Here is a 25,000-nt window from a genome sequence, read left to right as displayed (position 1 = left end):
TGAATGGCGAGCGATTGTGACACAGTTCCGGTAGGCCCTGCTGCTTCCTCCGGTGCCTTAGATCAGTGGTTCTCAAACTTTTCAGCCCGCGACCCCCCAAACGATATTGCTAGAGGCATGTGACCCTCGCCTTTCCCCGAAGTGCTTCTGACCCACACACACACACACACACACACACACACACACACACACACACACACACAGTACATGCCTATGCCCCGAATCATAAGAACATAATAACAACAAAATAAGATAAATGCAAAAAATATACGCATTATAGAGTTAACTAATTTATTACTTGTAGAAAAAATCACAATTTTTAAAGACAAAATAGGCAAAGCAATACAGTCTATTTAAATTTATAGAATTAATGTTAAATCCGTACAGGCACTCACACTTTGCTAACTGCTTCAAGAGAAAAAAATAAGTATGAAATTAGAATTATACCTTTGTTGAAGAAAGCTACTGCAGATAGCATAAATTATGTCAGTGTTTGTAAACTTTAGCACAATAAAGGAAAAATTACTGGTATCTTTATACCAAAATTTAGATATTCAGGCTGGGCTTAAAATGATTAACAAAATAATTATAGCGTTTGACTTGGGTGCTGATATTACAAATTTGCTGAAACCTAAAATCAGCTAATGATCTATAATTCTCATATGAGACAGTATACCCACACAAACATCCAGTAGACTCAAAGCTATTTCATACCCTTTTGGTTTCAAAATCAATATTTTGGAAAATTTTGGAAATTATGTCTGAGATAATATTTTTTTTTTCTTTTTTTTTTTGGCTTTAGAAGAACTGTATGAATTTCTTGTGAAATAATTACTTATTTAGTAACTGTTAAAATAAAAGTACAATATTCATGGAAGTTTAATGACAATGATCAATATTTAGGCCCAACTATGGGGCTCCACTAGCAGTGATTAGTTAATTATATCCCTATTCCACAGTGAAAACAGTATTTACACAGGCCTAAGTTTATCATGAATAACTAACATCAATTAGTGAGATACATGGGCCTGCTTTTTTGAGCACAGTAACTCCATCCTGGGTTTGATACCAGAGATGGCAACTCGGAGATCATCCTCCACCCTGAGTCTTGATCGGTATTTGTTTTTTATATAAGTCAGTGCCGAAAAAGTCTTTTCACATAAATAGGTTGATCCAAAAGGAAGTAATACATCCATTGCTGCCATGGATAATCGTGGATATTCCCTTGCAATTGAAATCCAGAACTCATCCAGTGTGGTTGAGCCAAACGATGCCTGTAAAGTCCGATCACTGGAGAGCTCCAGCAGCTCATCCTCCATGTCGGATGATGAGTGATCCCCTGTAGCAGTGAATGGTTGCCGTATCCAGTCATATTGTTGTGGGGTTGTCTCTTTTGGGAAGTATTTCTTGAAGTGGTCCACAAGACCTTGTAGGTGAGTCGTGATCATTACCTTCACGTTATCGACTCTTAATTCATTCTCCGCCATAAATTCTTCCACCTCAGGAAACATTTCAACACTGCCCCCATCAACTCGCACAGCCCATCGTTCCAGCTTCCTTGTAAGTGCATCAATTTTGTCAGAAAGAATCAAGATGTTCGTGTTTGGGCCTTGTAGTGATAAATTCAGCAGATTAAGTCTTTCGAATATACAAGACAAATATGCTAGACTTGCTAACCAGTCAGGGTCAGTCAGATAGTCAGCAAGTTGGGACTCAGATTTGATCAGGAACAGGCGCACCTCATCTCGTAGTTCGTACAAGCGGCTGAGAACTTTGCCTCGGGACAGCCACCTGACTTCTGTGTGGAACAACAGTGCTTCATGCTCCGAGCCCATCTCATTGCAGAGTGTGGAGAACAGCCTGGCATTTATGGGACGTGTTTTGATGTAATTTACTATTTTAATCGCAGTTTGAAGAACACTGCTTAACTCTGGATTGAGTGCTTTGCTAGCAAGAGCTTCCCTGTGAATAATACAATGTGTAAAATTTATGTGAGGTGCCACTTGTAAAACTTTTGCTTTAAGTCCTTTCCTCTTACCCAACATTGCCCCAGCACCGTCTGTGCACACACCAACACACTGGTCCCAAGACAAGCCCTCCTTTTGTATTTTGGTGTCTAGCTTTGTGAAAATGTCACTACCTGTACAGGTCCCCTCTAGTATAGTGCAAAAAAGCATGTCTTCTTGAAGTTTTCCACCAAAACTGTATCTAATGAATGCAAGTAATTGTGCAGAATTTGATATGTCTGTCGACTCATCTAGCTGCAAAGCATACTTCTTTCCCTTAACCCTCTCAATCAGCTGACACTAAATGTCATTTGAAATGTCATTAATTCGTCGAGTAATGGTGTCGTTAGACAGCGGGTCTGTTTCTAGCTCACGGGCCATCTTATTACCATGCATAATCCGACTCATAGTCACTGCACCAGGTTTCATGAGGGTTTCCCCAATGGTATGTGGCTGCTTGGACTGTGCAATTAGGTATGCTACCTCAAATGATGCCATCTGAGCTTTGGCAGAGGTGGTGGTTTTCTGAGCTAGCACTTGTTTTTGACCCTGCAACTCTCCCTCCTTTCGACGGAAAAATTCTATTGGTTTATCAGCATGAGAAGGATGCTTGCTTTGCAAATGCCTTTTCATTTTCACAGGCTTTAAGCTTTCATTTGCAAGTACTTCTGAGCACATAACACATTGGGGGTACTGCATCTTATCAATGGTAAAACTAGTGAATCCGAATTTTATAAATTCTGCTTGATATTTCCGAAGTTTGGGTTTGGATGATTGGTCATACTGGGAGGTCTTACCCTTACGTTTGTCTTGCCTTTTATCTATATTTGAAGTAGAACTGGTAGATGGTAGTTCGGAAGGAATCTCATCAGTTGTTTCTGAGACACTGTTGTCAGTATCTGATGTTCCTTCCTTGTTTGCAGTCCTACGAATTATCCATCGCTCCATGTTGCTTAATATGTATATAGCTTGCTATCAAAAATTGTCCCTAAACACACACGAGGCAGCTGTGACTGAGGAAAGACTCACCGTTGACTAACTCGACTCATGTGCCGTCTTGGACTGCTGATGGTAAATGCCATATTGATAATCAGATAGATAAAATATCAATTAATTGTTATTTAAATACCAGATAAATTTGAAAGTATGTATACTGACATTTAGTTTTAAGCATCACGTAATCTGAGACCCTGAGTATCAAGCAAAAGTCAAAATTTTACTGTAAATTGGTGATGCATTGTTATTAAGCATCTGGCAACTGGTCACGCTCATTCACTGTGCGCCAACGGAGCTCAGGACTGGAAAACGGACAGGTACTGAACGTGTACGAGTGTAAATTGACAGTGAGATGGGGAGGTGACATCTCGGTTTTGTACGATGTTTCTAGGAAATGTAGGTAAAATATTGGAACTATTGCAAGTACATTGTATAATAAAATGTAATGCGTGGAAAAAAATTATGAATAATAGTTTAACACTATCAGTGGCTAGATATATAAATATATTATATTTATTGTTTTTTTTTATTTGCTTATCAACTAATCAGTTACTGATTTCATCAGTTGATTTATTTATTCATTAACTAATCTATTTATCAATCAATCAGTTTATTTACTTATCCATTAATTTTTTACATTTTATATATTCATTTAATTACTTATTTTTTCATTCATTTTTGTTTGCATTTATCTATAAATGTGTTAATTCATTTATTTATCTATTTAACTATTCAGCTATTTACTTATTTTCCCTTTTGTATATCTTAAATTTATTCGTTTATTATTTCATAATTACTATTGTATTTCTTTATATGTTTAGTTTGTTTTATTTAAATATTATGTATTCATTTACCCATACATGAAAGTCCATCAGCTTTAATAATTTTGCTTCGTTTTTTATAGTTAACAGACTCGTTTGCTTAAAGGGGAAAAATAAAATGACAAAATATGAGTAAGTTACGGCAAAACTAGTATGCTATTAGCGAGGGAATATCCTACTCGTATGAGAATCACGCGGACTGACGGATATACACCCTTGCTCAGAACTGTCAAAAATAGCAAAAAAAAAGACGTTTATGTTTGATAAATCATACCTTCCAAAACTAATAATGCTAGCTTAAAATCAATGACACTACTGCATAGAAACTTAGTCCCAGCGCAGCAGTGGGGGAATCACTAGTGTGTAGTATTAAGTTTAGTTTTTGCAAAGGCCCATGGTGTTACTATTGTCCCACCCGGCTCTCTTTTCAGTGTTATTCTTTAAGATGCGTAACAATTCGTAACTAGTTACGGTAAATGACAAAATATAAGGTGTATATGTATATATATATATATATATATATATATATATATATATATATATATATATATATATATATATATATTTGTTGTACTAAAATATAAACATTTGGTTTATTATTGATTTGAAATATTTTAGCAGAATTATTATGATTTAGCCTTAAAACTAAAGTTGACCATAATACTATTTTTTGCTTAATTATATTTATATTTTCTTAACATCATCTCGCGACCCCCCCAAAAGCATTTGGCGACCCCCAGTTTGAGAACCACTGCCTTAGATGACCGCGTAGGTAGCAGCAGTAGGGGACTCAGCAGTATGAAGCTTCATCTGTGGTGGAAATGTGGGAGGTTCGGCTATGGCACCCTAGCAGTACCAGCTGAACTCGGCTGAGTCCCTGGTTAGGCTGGAGGAACGTAGAGAGTAGAGGTCCCCTTTTTTGGTTGTTTCTTGTTGATGTTGGCTACCCCCCAAAATTGGTGGAAGTGCCTTTGGTATATGTATGTATGTATATTTTATCACCATTGAAGTTGTTACCACCTAACAGTAAGATTGTTTAAATCAGTGGATCACGCATAGTGATGATAAGAATTATATTCAGCAATAAAGGCTGAAAAGCTAATAGTGAAATAGTTTGTCATAAAAAGGTATTCATTTATGTGAAATTTGCTAACGAAAACCATGAAAAAGTGCAGTGAGGAATAATGGATTTTATAACGATATAGAAAGAAGGAAGCATTTTACTTTAGCCGAATGTGTTTTCAACATTGATATACATAAAACAGTGAACAAAGTATAGCCTTCGAAAGTGAGATCAAATCATACCTACACATAGGCATGTTATTTTTTTGGGCTAGTCCAATGAATCGGTGTTCCTTTGAAAACGCTTCTATTTAATGTAGAATTTTTAATCTAGGTCTGCAACATCTTAGTTATGCTGTTATCTGTATTGAAATACAGTGAAGATTTGCAATGTCAGTTTTTTTCATATACAACATGAAGCATCTCCCTCGTTGCTAGTATTTTTTATCCTTTTCGCATTTCTTTCTGTGCCAATTAATAAAAATATTTTTTTTTGAAAATGTGGTGCAGTACAATTTCATGTAGTGTTACCTAGTAAAGTGCTAATGTTGTATAGTATTACTTTTAGTGGAGCGAAGTTTACATAGATTGTAATGATCAAGTTAAAGTACAAACAAGTTCTCATAAAATACTTGCAAGAAATAAAGTCTAAACACACCTTTCTTATGTATAATCCGCATTCTGCTATTTGATTTTGTTTTTGTGCATAACTAAGCTGCACTGGTCAGGGCTACCCATACTAGGTTGGTTTTGCTGTGAGAGATCGTACAAAAGTCTCTCACCATCACCAGTCAGCAGTTGACCAGTGTGGTGATGAAAAACTGGCCAAAGCCCAGACATGAATAAAGACATATCTGAGCTCCTGGTCTTAGAAATGGCTGCATTTATATATATATATATATATATATATATATATATATATATATATATATACATATATATATATATATATATACATATATATTTATATATATATATATTTATATATATATATATATATATATATATATGTATATATATATATATATATATATATATATATATATATATATATGTTTACATGTATATATATATATATATATATATATATATATATATATATATATATTTACATGTGTGTGTATATATATATATATGCATATATATAAATATATATAGATATGTAAATATATATATACATATATATATATATATATATATATATATATATACATATATATATATATATATATTTATATATATATATACTGCATATATATATATATATATATATATATATATATATATATAATATATATATATTTATGTATATACATACATACATATATATATGGACTGGTAATCGGAATCGAGAATCGAAAATATCGGAACTCTTTCTGGTATCGGAATCGGTATCAGAATTGGAGAATTTCAATTGAATTCCCAATTCTGAAAATGATTCTTTGGAATTTTTATGTTTGAAACTTGAATTTTCATTACATGTAATAATGAAAAGTAAATATTTTTTTATGACTTTAAAGTATCAATATAAAGTATCTTTATTTCTAAATAAGTTGAGAACATTTTCAGAAGAAAGAAATTGCAACACTAAATGGTTGTATGAAGAATGAATAAGAAGAGGACGAGTTTGATACTTGACTAACAGACTTTATTCCCGTGTAGAGTTGCAAACTTTACTGCTGTCCTGCGTCATTTTTGTTTTTATAATTTCTTAGCTTCTAAACCTTTGTAATTTTAAAGTGGTGCACTAAGGTCCGTTACGTGAATTATTACATGTAAACAATATCCATACAACATTTACTGCTTCCTTCGCCAAAAAAAAAAAAAAAAATGGAGCTAACGCCTGAAAATGGATGATGATGATGATGAATCAAATTGCAAAACCAGGAACAAAAGAAGTTTAATAGAACATGAAATGTCCAAGTATATTTATTTGAAGAATATAGAAAATGACGACTCCTTTGCAGTGGTGGAGATTAAATAAAAAGCAATTTCCTATCATGGCACTTCTTGCCAGGAAGTATTTGTCGGCACCTTTGTTCTGTTGAAAGCAAACAATTAATCTAGCGTTGGGGGAACTATTTACTCGCCATAAAGAAATCAAGTGAAGGGGGAAACCAGTGAAATACTAATGTTCTTGCTTTACAATCTGAGAATATGGGGACTTGAATATGAATAAATACCTTCAAGGAATTTACTTGAGTAATTTTTTCTAGAAGCTTACCCTTTCCATTTCATTCTATTTCATAAGGAACTTATTTTATAGGCTATAAGACAACCATTTATGTTCCTTCTGAATGCATAATTACTTGAAATACTTAACCCAAAAAAATATTTGTTTTTTAAACCACAAATTCATTACATGTATCGAAATCGGAATTTTAATGAGGTATCGGGACTCATATAAAATTTGGTATTGTCCTATCACTAAATAAACCAGTATTTTTCCCTAGAATAAGTTTCCCAGTTGAATATACTGTATATATATATATATATATATATATATATATATATATATATATATATATATATATATATACATAAATATACATATACACACATACATACATACATACATACATACATACACGGTTAATTCGTTGCATGAGTGAGCTTGCAACCTAAAATGCTCGTATTCTTAAACAATTTTTCCCATAAGAAATTAATCAAATTCGCTTAGATATATTCCGCAGGTTCATAAATACATATATATATATGCACTCATTTTTAAAGGTTTGTAATGGAATTTTGTAAATAAGTAAAAACCTATAATGTCAGAAACAAATACAAATTAAAAATTCACAATAAAAAAGAAAATGACAAATTAGCTAATACTTTACCTTTGAGGAGCTTCGTTGTTGGTGTGAGGGAAACGAAAAACAGAGTAGGAGAAAAAGGGGGTTAATGCTCGGATGGAGAATCTCCCTCCAGAAGCATTTCTGTTAAAATACTTAGCGTTCATTCTCTTGAGCAGTGTTTACTATCACAAATTGAATCACTTAATATATGCTTTATGGACGGTCTTTTTTTTATTTTACACTTGCATCCAATTCTGATAAGGAACCTATCTAGAGATGACTCCTTCTACCTTTTCTTTAAAATATCGGTGAAAATAGGGTAAACATCACATGAACTCAGCCTGAACACTGCTTGTGTGGCATATGAACACCACATGACTGATTTTGTGCTAGTTTCATTAGTACTTGTCACAAAAGATGCCCACTAAGAGGGAAATTTTTACTCACAAGCGATACAATGCTTTTAATCTGATTTTAGTTTTTATGCTTGTATACCAATTTACTCGTATTCTGAGTTATTCATAAACTAAGGTACTATTGTATATATGAATGTGTGTGTGTGCATATTTATTTATTTTTTCTCATATCAATCAACCCAAATGTATATATTAATGAAATAAGTCCATTTTTGTGCCATGTGTACTTAACCCCCCCCCCCCCCTCTCTCTCTCTCTCTCTCTCTCTCTCTCTCTCTCTCTCTCTCTCTCTCTCTCTCTCTCTCTCTCTCTCTCTCTCTCTCCACATGATGTAGAAAAACTGAAAATATGTACACATGCAGAAAAACTTATTTTACATATCTTATTTACGCTTTTATGTTATTCATTTTTAAAATTGTCAATTTTATTATACATTAATTATGATGAGAGAGAAATCCTTAGAAAGAGAGTCTATAATTTTTGGTGGTGGAAAGGAAATGCTGTACTGCTTCATTGCCTAACAATCCTAATGTAAACCTTGCATTGTAGTGCTAACATATGTACATTAGTATAGTAATCCATAATTTTGTAGTTTGTCTGCATCCGCTATGTTATAGCTACTGTATTTTAAGTTTGTAGATTTCTATTCAAAATAAGAATATTAATTGAGTAGGGCATTTTTGGCAGGTGATAAAAAATGAAACGAAGAGAGGCGGATCAGGCAAGGTGCACCAATGTCCCTACTGCAAATATTCAAGCGAAAGGAAAGACCACGTCGTGAAGCACATACGAACACACACAGGAGAGAAACCATTTGTCTGTCAGTATTGTCCTTATAGTGCTACTACTAAAGACAAACTGATCAGTCATTTCCGAACGCACACAGGAGAGAAACCCTTTCCGTGCCCTTACTGTCACTACTGTGCTACGAAAAAGGACAAGCTGCGACAACACATTCGTACTCACACGGGAGAGAAACCATTCAACTGTCCTCACTGTCCATATCGTTGTTCAACAAAAAATACCCTGAACAATCACATTAGAATCCACATTGCTTAAGTAGAATGGTATGTGCATTGTATGTATTTGTTTTGTATCTTACTTAAAATCTGAATATTGTGAAGCTTTTTGCTTTAGGACCATTGGTAGTAGTATGCTGCTTTGAAATTAACTCTTTTACTGGAGTTCTAATTGTTACCATGTGAAGCGATTGTGTTTCATTACTTTCCTTAGGGATTACCTATCAGACAAACTTTACTACTTTCATATTTATCTTTAATCTGGGGGTCCAAGAAAAGAAAAACGAAGCTTTTTTTATTCACGTTTAAATCAGCTTTCTTGGTAGGAAAATTTAATCTTTTATTCATTAAAAAATATTTTAAATCCCATATGGGATTTGTATTGGATTATGTCATGGTAAGCAAATAATGAGGATTCATTGTCTGTAATTAGAAATCCGTGTAGGAGGTTAATTAAATGAGATAAAATTAGAAATTTAAAGCATCCTTATTATAACGGCTATTTTTTTTTTTTTGAAACGTTGTTTTAAAGCCATATTTGAAGAGTTACTGTCAGTAATGCAGTGCAAAGCTGCTAATTTGGATAGATATCGAGTTATTCTACATCCTCTTGAGGATGAACTAACTATATGACCAGATTCGTTCAGTTAATTTTTATACCCGATGATTTATGAACCATAATTCTCTGTTGTACTTCTCATATTCTGCATTTCGAGTTACTGTTGTTCTGGACGTTTATGGAAATCATTAAATTTTCTGTTACTGAGATGATGAAATTTGTTGTTTGGTAACGGACGATGGGTCACAACACTATTATTGCAATCTAAATATTCTTAGGCTTGAATCCTGTGGTTATCAGTTTAGTTAGTGACAATTGCTGTGAAATGCAACAAATTTAAAGACATTGTTATAGAATTCGAAATACATTTTCAGTCGGAAAAATAAGAGCTTGTTGGATCAGACCATGATCATTGTTAATTCTCATCCTGGACTTTGAATTCAATTTTAGAAGAAAATAAAGTATTTTTCGACATTACGAGATATGATATTGCTAATTTTTGCTTTAGGGAGGTCTTAGGTTTAAATCTCTCTCTCTCTCTCTCTCTCTCTCTCTCTCTCTCTCTCTCTCTCTCTCTCTCTCTCACACATGTAAGATTTTGGATATTTTTTTCAACCTTGTTCCTATGATATGTTTGTAAATATATTACTTTTTGTTCTGTTGGAATGTTCAATTAGAAAATAGAATGAAAGGGCTTCTTGGCCATTAGATTGCCACCCCAAAATTAAAGGAAATTCTGAAAGTTGTAAACAGTACAAAATGTGACTGCTATTAATACCGTGAACTTAATTTTTAAGAAAGGTCTCATTAATATAAGAAATTTATTTCCGTTTTGAGTCCAACATGTGCTTAAAAGATAATATAGATGGAAATTGCATGGAATAACTGCATATCACTCTGTAATTAATCTAATATCTCTCTCTCTCTCTCTCTCTCTCTCTCTCTCTCTCTCTCTCTCTCTCTCTCTCTCTCTCGATTACTATATACTGTGCTCTCTAGTCCTTGTCCTCTCCCCTGTTCACATTTTAGCTTCTTATATGTATACAGTGTGTATATATATATATATATATATATATATATATATATATATATATATATATCCACATAACCACATTTACACTAAAATTAGTGTACATTTACCCAAATAATAATAAAGCTGGGCATTCCCGACAGGTGGGGGCGAACAGTGATGGTTCAAGGACTAGCGGGAGAGGAGCAGCCGGCAAGGTACACCAGTGCCCATACTGCAGTTATTCCACAGATAGGAAAGACCATGTTACCAAGCACATAAGAACTCATACAGGAGAAAAGCCTTTTAATTGTCATTATTGTTTTTACAGTGCAACCACAAAAGATAAAGTTATCCAACATGTACGAACACATACAGGAGAGAAACCCTATACCTGTCCACATTGTAGTTATTGTGCCACTAAAAAAGATAAACTGATCCAACACATTCGAACCCATACAGGTGAAAAGCCATTTGCTTGTCCACACTGTCCATTCCATTCGTCAACCAAGAACACACTAAACAACCACATAAGGATTCATACAGGAGAAAAACCATATTGTTGTTCTTTGTGCCCTTACCGGGCATCTCAGAAATCAGCTCTTCAGAATCATATGCATAAGCACAAAACTTGGTGAAATTTTGTAGAATGATAATTCAAGTCCAGACATAGAGTGGCCAGTTGTTCCTAATTAAAGTATAAGTGACAATGCACAAATAATATCCACCCGGTGAATATAGCTTATTACAGTATACATTATATGTAAATACATGTGCCAATGTTTTTTTTACCCATTGAAATGTAAAGTGAATAGAGAGATTTCATAGTTTAATGTTTCAACTGCTTGTGAATATTTTGTTATGAAACATCCTATGGTGTATGGTGACCATTTAATGATAAAAGATTGATGTTGTTTGGTGAGAATACCAGTGATATTGTGTTTAAGTAAAACAAGCAATTCTGATATTCCTGGTTGATTTCAGTTGTGCTGATGGAACATGATAGAGATGGACAGTTGGTAAAAAGTAGTATACTTTGTATTTTTATATGTATGGGCTGTTGTTTTTTCAAGTTTAGACGAAGGTTTATTATTTTTGCAATAAGGTTATTCATCATGTAGCTGTGCTTTTGAAGTACAGTACTGCAAAGAATTAGCATTGAAATTATAAGTAACTTTTTGTATAAGGTGTGTGAATCAGTATTTTGTTTCCAGACCCTCTAAGTTAGGTCATGGTGCCAGAATTTTTTTTACTCTTGTCTTCCAAAACTAAGTTGACTATTGCGAAACAGCAAATTGATTGGCCATTTTTCTCTTGGAAGGAATAGAAGTAATTCTGTACTGTACTGTACTTCAGTGCTTTAGAAAAGATTTTTGGAAGACCTAGAAATCGAACTCTAACCCATTTTAAAATTTTACTACTACTGTATAGTCAATTCTTTTTAGTCAGGAAGATTTGCACTGACTCGCAGCGGTGACCATTTAGCTCGGTAAAGCTTCCTGATCGCTGATTGGTTGGACAAGATAATTCTAACCAATCAGAGAGCAGGAAACTTTTCTGAGCTAATAGGGCACCTCTGCGAGTCAGTGCAAATGCTCCTCATTAAAGAAATTGAGTATAGTACTTTTTTTATACTAAAAGGCAATGTGGTATTGGTCAATTTAGTAACTATGAAATATATTAATTCCATATCTGTATATATAATGTACCTAATTTCATTCAATTCCCATTTTTATGCAATATTCAAATTTATTTATGCAGTAAATTCCATAAACGGTTTGGTTTCAAATAGTTAGAACTATTGAATACCAATTCAGAGGATTATTATTCATCCTTTACACAATAATTCACTGGGTAGGAGAAAAGGTGGATGAGAGTGTTTATCTACACTACTTTCAACATCATGATTCATAAAATTAAAAACCCTTCACTTCCATCTTTTGCTTTGCAAAGTTTTGACCAACAATTAGACTTGTTTTGTGCGTGATAATAGTTTAGGTAACTATAAGGTTTAAGATTTGAGTATGCACCCTTAATGGAATTTGAAACACTTGCTCATTGAACTATGCAGTGTATTTATTGAAGATTGGTAGCTTTCAACGAAACTAAGATATAGTAAATGCATTTATGAAGAAAATGTTGGAAGTACAGTACTGTTGAGATGGTGTTATATTTTATAAAAAGATATTTTACTCTTGAAGTTGTCCTATTTTGAATTTGCAAGTCTGTGCACAGGACAAGTTGTGCTTCCCAAGATTAATTTTCTTTTATCAGATGTGTTAAAATATGAAGATTCATTATTCCCATTCATAACAAGTACAATTTAAACTGTAATCACACAATGGAAATCACATTGTACAATAGACTGCTTATTTTTGGAAGAAAAGAAAGATTCGTAAGAACAAGTTATTTTTATAAATTTTTACAAATCACCATCAAGCACCAAACGTCTCTGTATCTTTGTATTTTAGGAGCAATCTTTTTACTCTGATATTAATTTGATAATGTTAGCTTTTGCAGTACCATAGAATAATCTCATAGAGAAAATATATCCTGTAAGAAGTATTTGATAAGACTGATATTATTGACTAATAGAATATTGTGTTTATAGCTGTTACCTTTAGATGTACTTTTAAGGATGATTTATACTCTATTAATAATATTTTGTAGAAAATATTACAACAATCTCTCTCTCTCTCACTCAACTAAATTAGATTTTTTGATATTGGTAGAAACACGTATGATATATTTTTAAGAGGATCAGAGTTTTTATGTGCCAATTTGATAAGGTTCTTGTATTTCAAGAAATTATTTTATATGTCATGTTTTTTCCTGTATAACATTACAATTTGTAGATTGATGATAATGCTTATGTAGTGATGAATGTAAGTTTCAAACTTTTGGGTAATGTTGAGATAATTCGTACATACTTTTACTGCCAACTAGTTATTCCTTCAATTTTTGGTATTTTCAGTTCATTGTAACTTTGGGTTTGGGAAAATTTCTGCTGAAAAAATACTTCATTAAATAACTATGTTAAATGCCTTATAGCTACATTTTTTTTCTTTTTTGTAAAAAAAAAAAAAGAAGAAAATAATAAGGAGGATGAGCCTGTTAATATTGACAAAAGTGACAGTATTTTCTTATTATTTCAACAGATCTTCGCAAAATTCTTTGCTATTCCTTTGTATTGTGTAATATAAAAGATAATTTTAAATAAGACATCTTTATCATTATTTGTTTGGCTAAGATATTATTTGAAGTAGTTATACCTTTATTGGAATTCATTGCTCTTCTTCAAAAACCTGTAATATTTTAAGGGGAAAACATTTAAGGACCCATTGAAGAATAATGGGAAGATTTTTATGAGGTAAGGGGAACACAATTATTAAAACAATATTGAAACCTGAGCTTATACTGATGATACAAAGCAATTTAGAGAGTTACCTGAAGATGTGTCTTGCTTCCAAGGAAGATCTGGTTTTCTTAAGTCAGATGTGCCTATTTCCATGGTGATCTATCGTAGTATATTCCATAAAGAAATATTCAGGTAATTTGGAAAGAGCTCTTGGCATATTTTTTTCCCTTTTCTTTTTATTTGGTGGGAATTTAGATCATCTCACTTGAGAGTAAAATTTGGGGAGATCTATCCCGACATGAGATGGGAATAGATTTTTTTTTTCATGGTGCTGTTTGATCTCCCAATTTCCACTACCTGGCTGCTTCATAAATTATATAATTGAATTCTGTCGAATGCTGGGATGAGTGGTACATTTACTGTACAGTATCTAAATTTGGGTAGTAAATTTTGATATAGAGTTATGGGTGTGAAAGGTTTTAAGGAATATTAAGAGAAATCTTTAGATTTATGTAGTGAGTATTTCGGGTGAGTGATTGATATTTGTTATACAGCTCTTCATAATAGTTTACATTGATTTTAGCAGAAAATAATGCTCCCAATCTTATAATCTCACCAAAATCCATTTATGAATAATTAGAGAAAAATCTATTTTTGGGTGAGATAGCCATGTCGTCCTGATGGAAGGTTCCTTTAGTAGCTTCCTAAGGGTATATATGAAATGGAGATTGTACCAATTGAACATAATATGAATGAAGAAAACAGTGATATGGATTTTTCAGAGTAACAGTAGATGATAGCAAATTTACAGTTCAGTCCAATTGTTTCTGATACTTTCATGAAAATTTCAGTATGGACATTACTGGTTGAAATCAGTGGCTGGAGGAAAATTTTGTAATAGAGATTGAAGTAGATCTCTGTTATTGTCAGTTTCATTACTCAAATCTCAGTAATCTTGTGAAATATAACACCACCTTGTTTCTTTATTCTTTCATTTGTATCATGTGTATCATTGCTAGAAAATTACTAGGTGCCAAACGAAACAGTATTTATAAGCATTTTTCTATATCTAAGCATATCTTCTACCTTTTGTCTAAGAATAAAGAATTGCAGAAAACTTTTGTTAATAGATTTGTGGTAGCTCATTATAACTTGAAAACTCACAATCTGTGGGTCTCTAGTTGAAGCCTTGCTCAATGGCTTGGTATATTTTGCCTGAAAAAATTATCATGCTACTATTTTGAGCTAGAGATGGAAGATGGAGGGACATTATGCCACTCTGTCAAGTCATTAGCAGACACTTCGTTTTATCTAGGGTGGGTAGGGGTTGGCAGCTGATAATATTTATATAGTATGTTCGATGTCTTGAACATGTGCAATTGCACAAAATCCTGTCCCTTGCTTTTGCTGTTCATGAGCTACCTTTATAAAAGGACATAGTTATTTTGGACACAGGCACGTACAATAATTGAAATACACAAAGCACACTTATATGACAAAACCAAGGTTACTAGGTTAATGAGCTATTCCTTGGGTAATCAAACAAATGTATTTTTTATTACTGTCAATCATTTTTACCATGGGCAAGTTATACAGAATACCAAACAATAAAATGGATATAAAATCAAATTATGCAGAGAAAATAAAAGTCTATACCAAATGAAACTGATAATTTTACTAGAACTATTTTTTTATGAGAGTTTCTCTAATATGGAATCTTTCATCATTTTCATCATGATTACCTTCAGAAACGATTAAGACAGCATATTGCATATTGTATTTGCAAGGTATTTATTTGTTTCATTCAATCTTATGCAGAAAAGTTTGCAGTAACCAAACAATATACTCATACAATGTTTTAGCATGTAAACTCCTTCTTAGTTTTATCTGTTTAGTTGTGTAATCTAGAAGGATTGCCTTGTCTCATAGCCTCAATGCCTTGAAATTTGTATTTGTAACTTTGTTACCATTTTGGATGTTGCACCTACATTTATTGCAATTTATACACCAAGTGGTATGACCAAGAGTTTACTGGTAAAATAATTATGTGAAAATTGCCTACTCAGCTGACCATCACATAGTTTTGTCATGACATACCATTATCATACAAGATTTTTCTATTTTTCTTAAATTTATCAAGTACAATTAGGATATCTCTCTCTCTCTCTCTCTCTCTCTCTCTCTCTCTCTCTCTCTCTCTCTCTCTCTCTCTCTCTCTCTCTCTCTCTCTCTCATATATATATATATATATATATATATATATATATATATATATATATATATATATACATATATATATATATATATATATATATATGTATGTATATATATATATATTCTGTTTGATGGGTTGGTATGAACGTTTAACAGAATTGTCATTCTACAACACTAATTAACATTTACTTTAAATACGTTAAGCTAGATGAAAATAATGCTGTAAGAACTATGCCAAATCAAGAATCTTGTGCATACTGTACATAAATTGTTTTGAGGATTACTCACAATATTTATTGAACCATTCTTAATTCATAGAAGTGGAATTTTAGGTTTGGTTTGATCAGAGATTTTAAAATTTGTATGTGTACAGTACCTATCTACAATGTATAATGAATTTATGCCATCCAAAACTGGGAAAAACATTAGTTCGACTTACCAGTGTCATTGTGTAGTAATAGAAGACCCTGTTTGCGAGTAGGTTCCTTTCTTGTTGTTGCATCTTACTTTCATGTCTGTATTACCAGCATCTTTCTTTAATTGTAGAGCCAGATTGCCTTGTAGTGTAGTCTGTTTTATTGGGAAAGGGACCAATAAGCAGAAATAGCACATGTAAAGGTTTTATTATGTCAATTAATTTTATCATTTTTACCATGGTCAAATTTGCTCCGTGTGTGATTCTTATAACCTGTAGGCTTTAACATGGTGTGTCTTTGAATATCTGTAAGGCTTTCACCAAGCATGGAGTTCCTGTAGATCTGAGCCTTTCAAAATGTATAGGGATTTTACCAAGGTTAGATTTGTTCTAGTTCTGTCTCTTTGGAATACTGAATGTATGTTCCAGCCCAAGGTTGGATTCGTGCTAGATCTGAGTCTATAAGGGTCTGTAGGATATTCATCTAAATTGGGTTTTGCTCTAGTTCATAACATTTTGGAATGCATAGGTTTTTATCAATGTAGAATCGGCTCCAGTGCTACATGGGGGAACCATTGAAATATTAGATTCTTATTAAATTATCAATCATTTTTTATGCTTAATTCTATATTATATGTATATGCAGAATTATACAAAATTTATCTAGATCAACGAAGAAGGGGTTTATAGGATATTTAGTTTAATGTTATAGTTTTTTTTTTTCAGTTTGCATTAGTCTTATATACAGTATTACAGATTATATTAATTTTCATTATTTTGATGGTCAAAATTGTAAGTTAAAACAAGAGATGAAATTAATACTAATGTTTAATCATGTACCAAATTTCTGATTAGCTCAAAGAAGTACTGAATCTGTCTCTGCTATAGATAAAACAGAAGATTAGAAGTTATATGTAAAATAAGTCAGTTTGGCATCTCACATATGAACATTTGCACATCTAAAGTCATAGTGCTTCACATGTTGCCAGTATTATTTCATTGCGATTTGTTTTAGTATCAGTATTCTTATGAAGCTAGTTGTTTGCAACCAGTTGTACCTTATATTCCCAGGTATTTTATTCCAGGCTCATGTAAATGTCGGGGAAGTAAGAATGTTAGGTAGTTGCTTTTCAGTAAACATTTGTTGCATAACAAGTTTTTTGGGAAATAAAATATTCAGAAATGCCAAGTTATGTAATGGTATAACCCAACATTAAAACAAAATTTAGAGAACACATAAAAAAAATGCTTTAATGGACTTGCTTGGGCTATTTAAAGTATGATGGGAAAAGGTGCAAGAAAGACCAGTATGAAATGGGACCTTCAGTATTCATAATTAGACTCACTCTCTCTCTCTCTCTCTCTCTCTCTCTCTCTCTCTCTCTCTCTCTCTCTCTCTCTCTCTCTCTCTCTCTCTCTCTCTCTCTCTCAATTTTTTATTGACCATAGTATCATAGTTAAATTAATTGATAATAGGTGACATAAATTATCCCCTTTTTGTGCTGTCAATTACAGATTTTTATGAGATGTGACCTTAGAATGTCAAGATTCATGGCTTTAGTAAAGTGTTGAGGTTATGTTATAAGCAAAGAATTAGTGAAGTAATATGGTTTCCAAAATTGGGGAAAAGGCTTAGAACGTTGAGACTGAGATTGTTTGGACAAGTGATAAGTGAGGAAAGAGCTTAAGCAGAAAATTGTAAATATAACTGTTCAAAAACATGACAAATAGGAAGGGGCCAGGAATTTGGGGACGAAGGGGATAGATGAAGACTTAGCACAGATGCGAGTATGAGGAGACAGAACACAGGATAGAAGAGAAGGGTAACTTCTAATTTCATGTACAGGGAAGATCTAGTGTACAATGTTCATGATGATGATAATGTATGTGTACCTGTGGGCGTTCATGTATGTCAACACATGGCAGCCGTTCAGAGTTTCTATAATATTGGGCTCAAAGAAGTTTTCATTTTAGTTTTTAATAAAAGGATAGTCCTAAAATACTTTTAAGTCACTTTTTGAAAACAAAAATTTAATCATTGTTTATCAGAAGTCAGAGATGCTGTAATTGAAGATTGAGTGTTTGAGAAATTAAAGTGTATAACTATTACGTGGTACTCTATTTCGGTAAATATGTACTGTAATCATATTATGGTACTGTATTTAACTTTATTTAAGTTAACCTTTTATATTTTTATTTTTGTTGGTAATTTCTTAACCTTGTTAAGGATATTTTCCATATCTTTGAATTTTCATTATCTGCTTCCAGTATTTTTTAGGGTTTGTGGTTTGTTTTCAGCTGTGATTATATAAACCATAGATGCCATTTCATTACTAAGAAAGTCAGTTAGTGATTATGAAAACTAAAGTTGTTTTGGGTATGCTTATATGAACCTGTAGTTTTATAGATTTGGTGCTTAAAGGATGTTTGATCTCAAAGTAAAACAATCCATAGAACAACCAGTATTGTAGTAATAGAAATAACTTATAAACTTTCCTACTTAGTATGTATTTGTAGTGCTTATGTCAGAAGTGTGTTGTAGATAGTTATTCCAGTTTTAATCATATATGTAGTAGTGGTGAGAATATTTGACTTGGGTATTGTGACATTATCTTTGGACGAAATTTCTTTTTTTTTATGTAGAAGTGTCCAGTTTACCTTTTGTACATTTCCATTTGTTTTGAATTCTCCAATGGGGATGGTGACTGAAGTTTCTTTATTTGAAACTGTAATTTCTAAGGCCATAATATGGTCTCAAGTCAAATAGATGTGCATGCAGTAGATTATAATTTCTTTTTTCAAAAAAATTCCTAGTCATAAAAGCATGTGAAGCAGAGTAATTTGTTTGGTAAAGGCATTTATTATAGTCATTATTTGAATGGTAGTTGTAATACTTTGAGTAATGATGATAATAAAGTTAGGCGTTCCCAACAGGTGGGACTGAACAGTGATGGTACGAGGAACAACTGGAGAGGAACTGTCGGCAAGCTGCACCAGTGCCCCTACTGTAAATATTCAACTTTTAGGAAAGATCACATTACAAAACACATTAGAACGCACACGGGCGAAAAACCATTTACCTGTTCGTTTTGTGATTACTGTGCTGCCTCGAAAGACAACCTTAAACTTCATGTTCGAACCCACACTGGTGAGAAACCCTTTTCTTGTCCCTACTGTCCTTTCCGAGCAGCAAGGAAAGATAGCCTGCAAGTTCACATCCGTATACACACAGGCGAGAAACCGTATGCTTGCTCCAAATGTTCCTACCGCTCTTCTCAGAGAAACGCTCTTGTATCTCATATGCTTAAACACCAGTCACCTGAACAGGACACATCTTAATATTTTGCTATTAAAATTTAAACCCTGTTACCTGACTTAACATTACCAGTGAGTTACCGTGATTATTTATTTAAATTATTTTTATTTTATGTATTCAGTTTTCATTTATTTATTGACATTACCATTAGCCCCTGATGCTCACCCTACCACATGATTGCTTATTGTTGCCATAGTTATATCTCTAGGTCTAGGTTATCAATAGAGATTAATACAGCCACTTGCAGTTATATGCTAATTTAGACAACTAGGAGTTGTTTCTTAATTTATTATTGCTTCATTTGGTTTTCATCAGAGGAGAATATTTCGTTTTATGAAAGCTAAGCTTTGTTGTAGAGATTGTGATTGACTTAGAATTCATAGTGTTAAGAAGTAATTCAATTAATTGCATTTTTGTATCCATTAATCCAGGACATAGTTCCACTGGAATAACACCAGATATTAATGCATGCTTTCATGTTTGTAAAATCTGCTAACAAATTAGATCTTTTATTTTGTATTTTATAGCTGTCCTTGCATTGCAAGGCAAGTTGATATGTAATGTAATAGAAGTTTTAGATATTTTTGTATTATATTAAGTAATAAATTGTACACATAGTAATAATACATATTAATGATATAGTCGATGTTTCATTATTGATGCCTGTAGATTTATAAGTTAATACCAGATAACTTTTTTTTGTGTGTGTGAAAAGCACATTATACGTAGAAGTAGAATGCTGAAATTGATATTAATAGAGTAAGTACAGAAAATTGTGAAATGGTGATATTCACATGATCTATTGAGGGTTGGAATTATTTGGCATCCTTGATCTCCAATAAAATCTGGGTAGTTCTGGAGATTTCTATGTACTATTGAGTCTAAACACATTTGATAAAAAACAAGCACGGGTGTAAAATTCATGTAGAAGTTACTTTTAGTATTCATGGAAGTATAGAAAATTCTTTATTAAATTATGCTTAAAAATCCTTCTGGGTATTACTTTTGAATATATGTACAATTACGTTGGTATATGTTGCATCACTTCAAAATATAACTTTTGGGTCGTATACTTTTTTTTTATAACTTGAATAAAAGATTCAGTTAAAGTAAATAAATAAAACCAAGAAAATTCCTTGTTTTATACTGATTTTCAAGTATTATGTCCAAATAATTATAAAATATTCCATTATGTTTAGATGACATAAAACTACCAACTGTTAAAGGAAGATTTATTCTCTGCAAATTAAAAGAGTGTATAGTGTTTACCATGTGTTATATTATTAGATTATCAGGTTGAAGATCTTATGTTAGCAAATAATAGTTATGAGAAGTGTTATTTTATACTTACTGTATAACTAAAATACAGTTCATTTGACTAATTAGTATTGAACTGCATTGATATAGGATTGTATAAATGATAAATTTCAGTTTAGTCTGGGCTACTTGAAAGAGGATGAGCCTAATTAGTTTCCTTCAAAAAGCTGTTTGATAGAGCGCCGGGTTTCGGTCGGAACCTACTATTAGTGATAGCGGGGCATTGATCGCTAAGGGTGAAGTATTTTATGAGTTGAGATATGTCTCTATGAGTTACTGTATACAGTATTAACTTTTACGTGCATGTGTCATCAGTTTTTAAACTAGGCATGTCAAAAAAAAAAAAAAAAAAATCAGCCATAGGTCCTTAGTAATTTTTTTTTTTCCCTCCAAGAGAGGGGACATACGGAAACCACTAGGTATTCTGTAGAAAGGGGGAACTGTTCAAAAGGTTTTTAAGGGGGGAAATGTAAAATGACAGTGTTAGGGTACTTATGATTTGAGGTTTAGAAAACATGCTTGCACAGGTAGATTACATTACCATACTACTCTAGGTTATTAGGCTAGCTGGGGAAAAATGTGTAATGGCAGCTCATTAGATGGGTACACTGGCAGACAATATTACTGCATTCATAATGGGCATTTTAAAGAGGAATAACCTCTTCCCAGTGGCTCCAATCCACCCATCCATATCAACAGCCACTAAATGGGTATCGCCATGCTTTCATGAGATATGATACGGATGCCCTTTACGGCTTCACACGAGACCATGTAATGATTTTTTCATCTGATTTCCATGCCAGTTAAATTGTTGTACAGTAGTGTAAATATATATTTCATTTAAAATTATTAAATGTTATTCATTTATGATAGTATGTGTTATAATTTTCTCACTAAACAATATTGCAAAATTTGTTTCTTTGTTTCTTAAGGAAAATGTTTTGATGTATATACTACATGGGACCTTGCTCCTGGAACAGATTAAACTCTTAAAACTAGGTACTGCAATATATATATATATATATATATATATATATATATATATATATATATATATATATATATATATATATATTTGATCTCCAATACAGGGTCTTTAGAATTAGAGTTTATTGAAGATTGAAAAAAGCTAATCGGACGATGGCTTGGATAAGTAAAATTTGGAAATCAAATTGCATGAAATTATATATAAAAATCAGGCTATACAGTATATCAGTTTAGTGAGATCTTTGTTACAGAATGGATATGAGTCTTGGTATGGCAATGAAGCAATCTCCAACAAATTTAGCAGATATGAGAACATAGCTCAGAAGAATATTAGGAGTTAAATGACAGGACAGGACTAGAAATGAAACTATGGGAGAGATTACTCGAGTGCCATATGTGGATGAGATCATGGTGAGGGGTAGATGAAAAATGTTTTGGGCATGCTCTTCACACTCTCCAAAAGAGATTAGTTCACCTAACATTTAATTGGGCTCCGCAAGGCATTAGAAGAGTTGAGAGACAGGCCTGTTGGCTGAGGACTATGAAGTGTGAAGTAGGAGATGATGAATGGAGAAGTATTGAATTAAAAACTCAAGATAAGAGACAACTGGCAAAATCCAGTCGAAGCCCTTTGCGTTGATAGTCGTAGATGATGATGATAATGACTATTATTTATTTGGTGTAATATAATTTGTTCATTTTATTCCAAACCACCAGAGATTTTTCCAATGCCAAATAGCATAAAACGTTTTTAGGGTCTCTTGGTATGTTCAGACTAAACATCGTGGTACATCATCATACAGCTGTTAACTTTTTGCTCCCTTGCAGTTGTTGGGATTGGCCAGCATATTTTATGCCGAAGTGCCAGTCAATCATAATGGCCTGTCTGATGTTAAGTGATCAGCATAAAATAATAGCGTGTGGTACTAAGTTTTAAACCTGACATTTGATCCCTTGTAATGTGTATTTTATACTCTAGTATTTACACACCTACCAGATATGCAAAGATTTAAATAATACAGATGGCTTGCAAAAATATAATTTATTACATATCTAAAGAGAAATTGCACTTTTACAAATTATCGTGTAGTGCAATAAGTTGGTATCAAGCAGGTCTTACTTTACACATTTTATTCACTAAAGTGCAATAAATTTTTATCAAGCAGGGTTTACTTTACACATTATACTTTATATAATTTATGGTCTCACTCTTTACATCTCGATCTACACTTACCTGTAATGTATCTGAAGAAATCTCAATAATACAAAAAAGACACGCTTATACCAGAAAAAATAGATTAAAAGGTGGCCGATTACTTTTCATACTATATACACATGACATGTGGTTTGGCTTAGAAAACAAGTTTGTTGCTTATGCAGATGATGCTACTCTCTGCATTTATTCCATCTCCTGAATGTAGATCTGGGGGTTACTGAATCTGATTATAAAGATCTAGCTAAAATTATTGTATGGTGCAAATTATGGGGTATGAAGTTGAATCCTAACAAAACTCAAAGTGTGATTGTAAGTAGGTCAAGGACAGGGGCTCCTCAACATCCGTATCTCAGCATTGATAATGTCTCTTTAACTTTGACTTGAAATTTTAGGTGTGATTCTCAATAGCAAATTTACTTTTGAGAAACACATTAGGTCTGTGCTTTTTTCAATTGCACAAAAAAAGTTGTTCATTTCTGAAGAAATGTTTTAATTCTTTCATTCTACCTTATTTCGAGTATTGTTTTCCTGTCTGGTCTTCAGCTGCTGATTCAAACCTTAATTTGCTGGACAGGAACTTATGGTCTATTAAATTTCCTCTTCCTGATCTAGATATTAATCTCTGGCACCGTCATTCAATTAGTTCTTTATGCATGTTGCATAAGATATTATATATATATATATATATATATATATATATATATATATATATATATATATATATATATATAATTCTGACCATCCTTTACATTCAGATCTTCCCGGACAGTTCCATCCTGTTCATAATATTAGGCATGAAGTTAATTCTTATAGTCGGGCTTTCTCTATCCTAAGGCTCAATACTACACAGTACTCTAGAATAGAAGTTTTATTCCAGCTGTGACCAAGTTATGGAATGATCTTCCTAATTGGGTAGTTGAATCAACAGAACTTCAAAAGTTCAAACTTGCAGCAAAGGTTTTTACGTTGAAAAGGCTGACATTAGTTTTTTTTATAATTTATATATGAAAGATCTGTTTTAATGTTGTTAATGTTATTAGAAAATTTTATTTTAATTGTTCATTAATTCTTATATCGATTATTTTTCCTCCATTCCTTTCCTCACTGGGCTATTTTTCCCTGTTGGAGCCCTTGGTCTTACAGCATCTTGCTTTTCCAAATAGGGTCGTAGCTAAGTTAATAATAATAATAATGATAATAATAATAATAATAATAATAATAATAATAATAATAATAGTAATAATCCTTGAAATGTGATGCTAGATGACACGAATGGTTTCCCATCTGTAAGATCGTCAGACTTTAGCCTTTCTGAGTATCACTATACAGTTATAGTATAGTGACTATAAAGATATTCTCAATGGTGCTATTTGGGACCCAAGACAAGGCAAATTCAAATACAGTATCAGTTTGTTCATCATTAACTAATTTAGATATTTATAGCAATTTAAAATATCAAGAGGAAACACTTTCCAACCATCTTTCTATCAT

At 32.6% G+C, this 25,000-nt stretch overlaps 2 protein-coding genes across 4 annotated transcripts in view; both read left to right on the top strand.

Moving 5' to 3' along the window:
* The window catches only part of LOC137641570 (zinc finger and BTB domain-containing protein 24-like), a 238,865-nt gene extending 218,235 nt beyond the window's left edge, over positions 1-20,630 (top strand). Inside the window, exons 7-8 of one of the 3 annotated variants that reach the window (XM_068374262.1) lie at positions 8,787-9,166; positions 10,851-10,988. In XM_068374262.1, the coding sequence (XP_068230363.1) occupies positions 8,787-9,158 (372 nt within the window). In that variant the 3' untranslated portion in view covers positions 9,159-9,166; positions 10,851-10,988. Of the gene's footprint in view, positions 1-8,786; positions 9,167-10,850; positions 15,710-19,607 lie in introns of those variants that run through there. The other 2 variants (XM_068374260.1, XM_068374259.1) reach the window with 2 other exon arrangements.
* A 1,915-nt stretch (positions 20,631-22,545) lies between these two features.
* The window catches only part of LOC137641239 (centrosomal protein of 89 kDa-like), a 105,287-nt gene continuing 102,832 nt past the window's right edge, over positions 22,546-25,000 (top strand). Inside the window, exon 1 of the mRNA XM_068373672.1 lies at positions 22,546-22,561. Coding sequence (XP_068229773.1) covers positions 22,546-22,561 — 16 coding nt within the window. The remainder of the gene's footprint in view (positions 22,562-25,000) is intronic.

The sequence above is a fragment of the Palaemon carinicauda genome, chromosome 5 (assembly GCF_036898095.1).
Source record: "Palaemon carinicauda isolate YSFRI2023 chromosome 5, ASM3689809v2, whole genome shotgun sequence".
NCBI lineage: Eukaryota > Metazoa > Arthropoda > Malacostraca > Decapoda > Palaemonidae > Palaemon > Palaemon carinicauda.
Note: the sequence above shows the minus strand (reverse complement) of the source record. Positions and strands in the feature narration are given on the sequence as shown.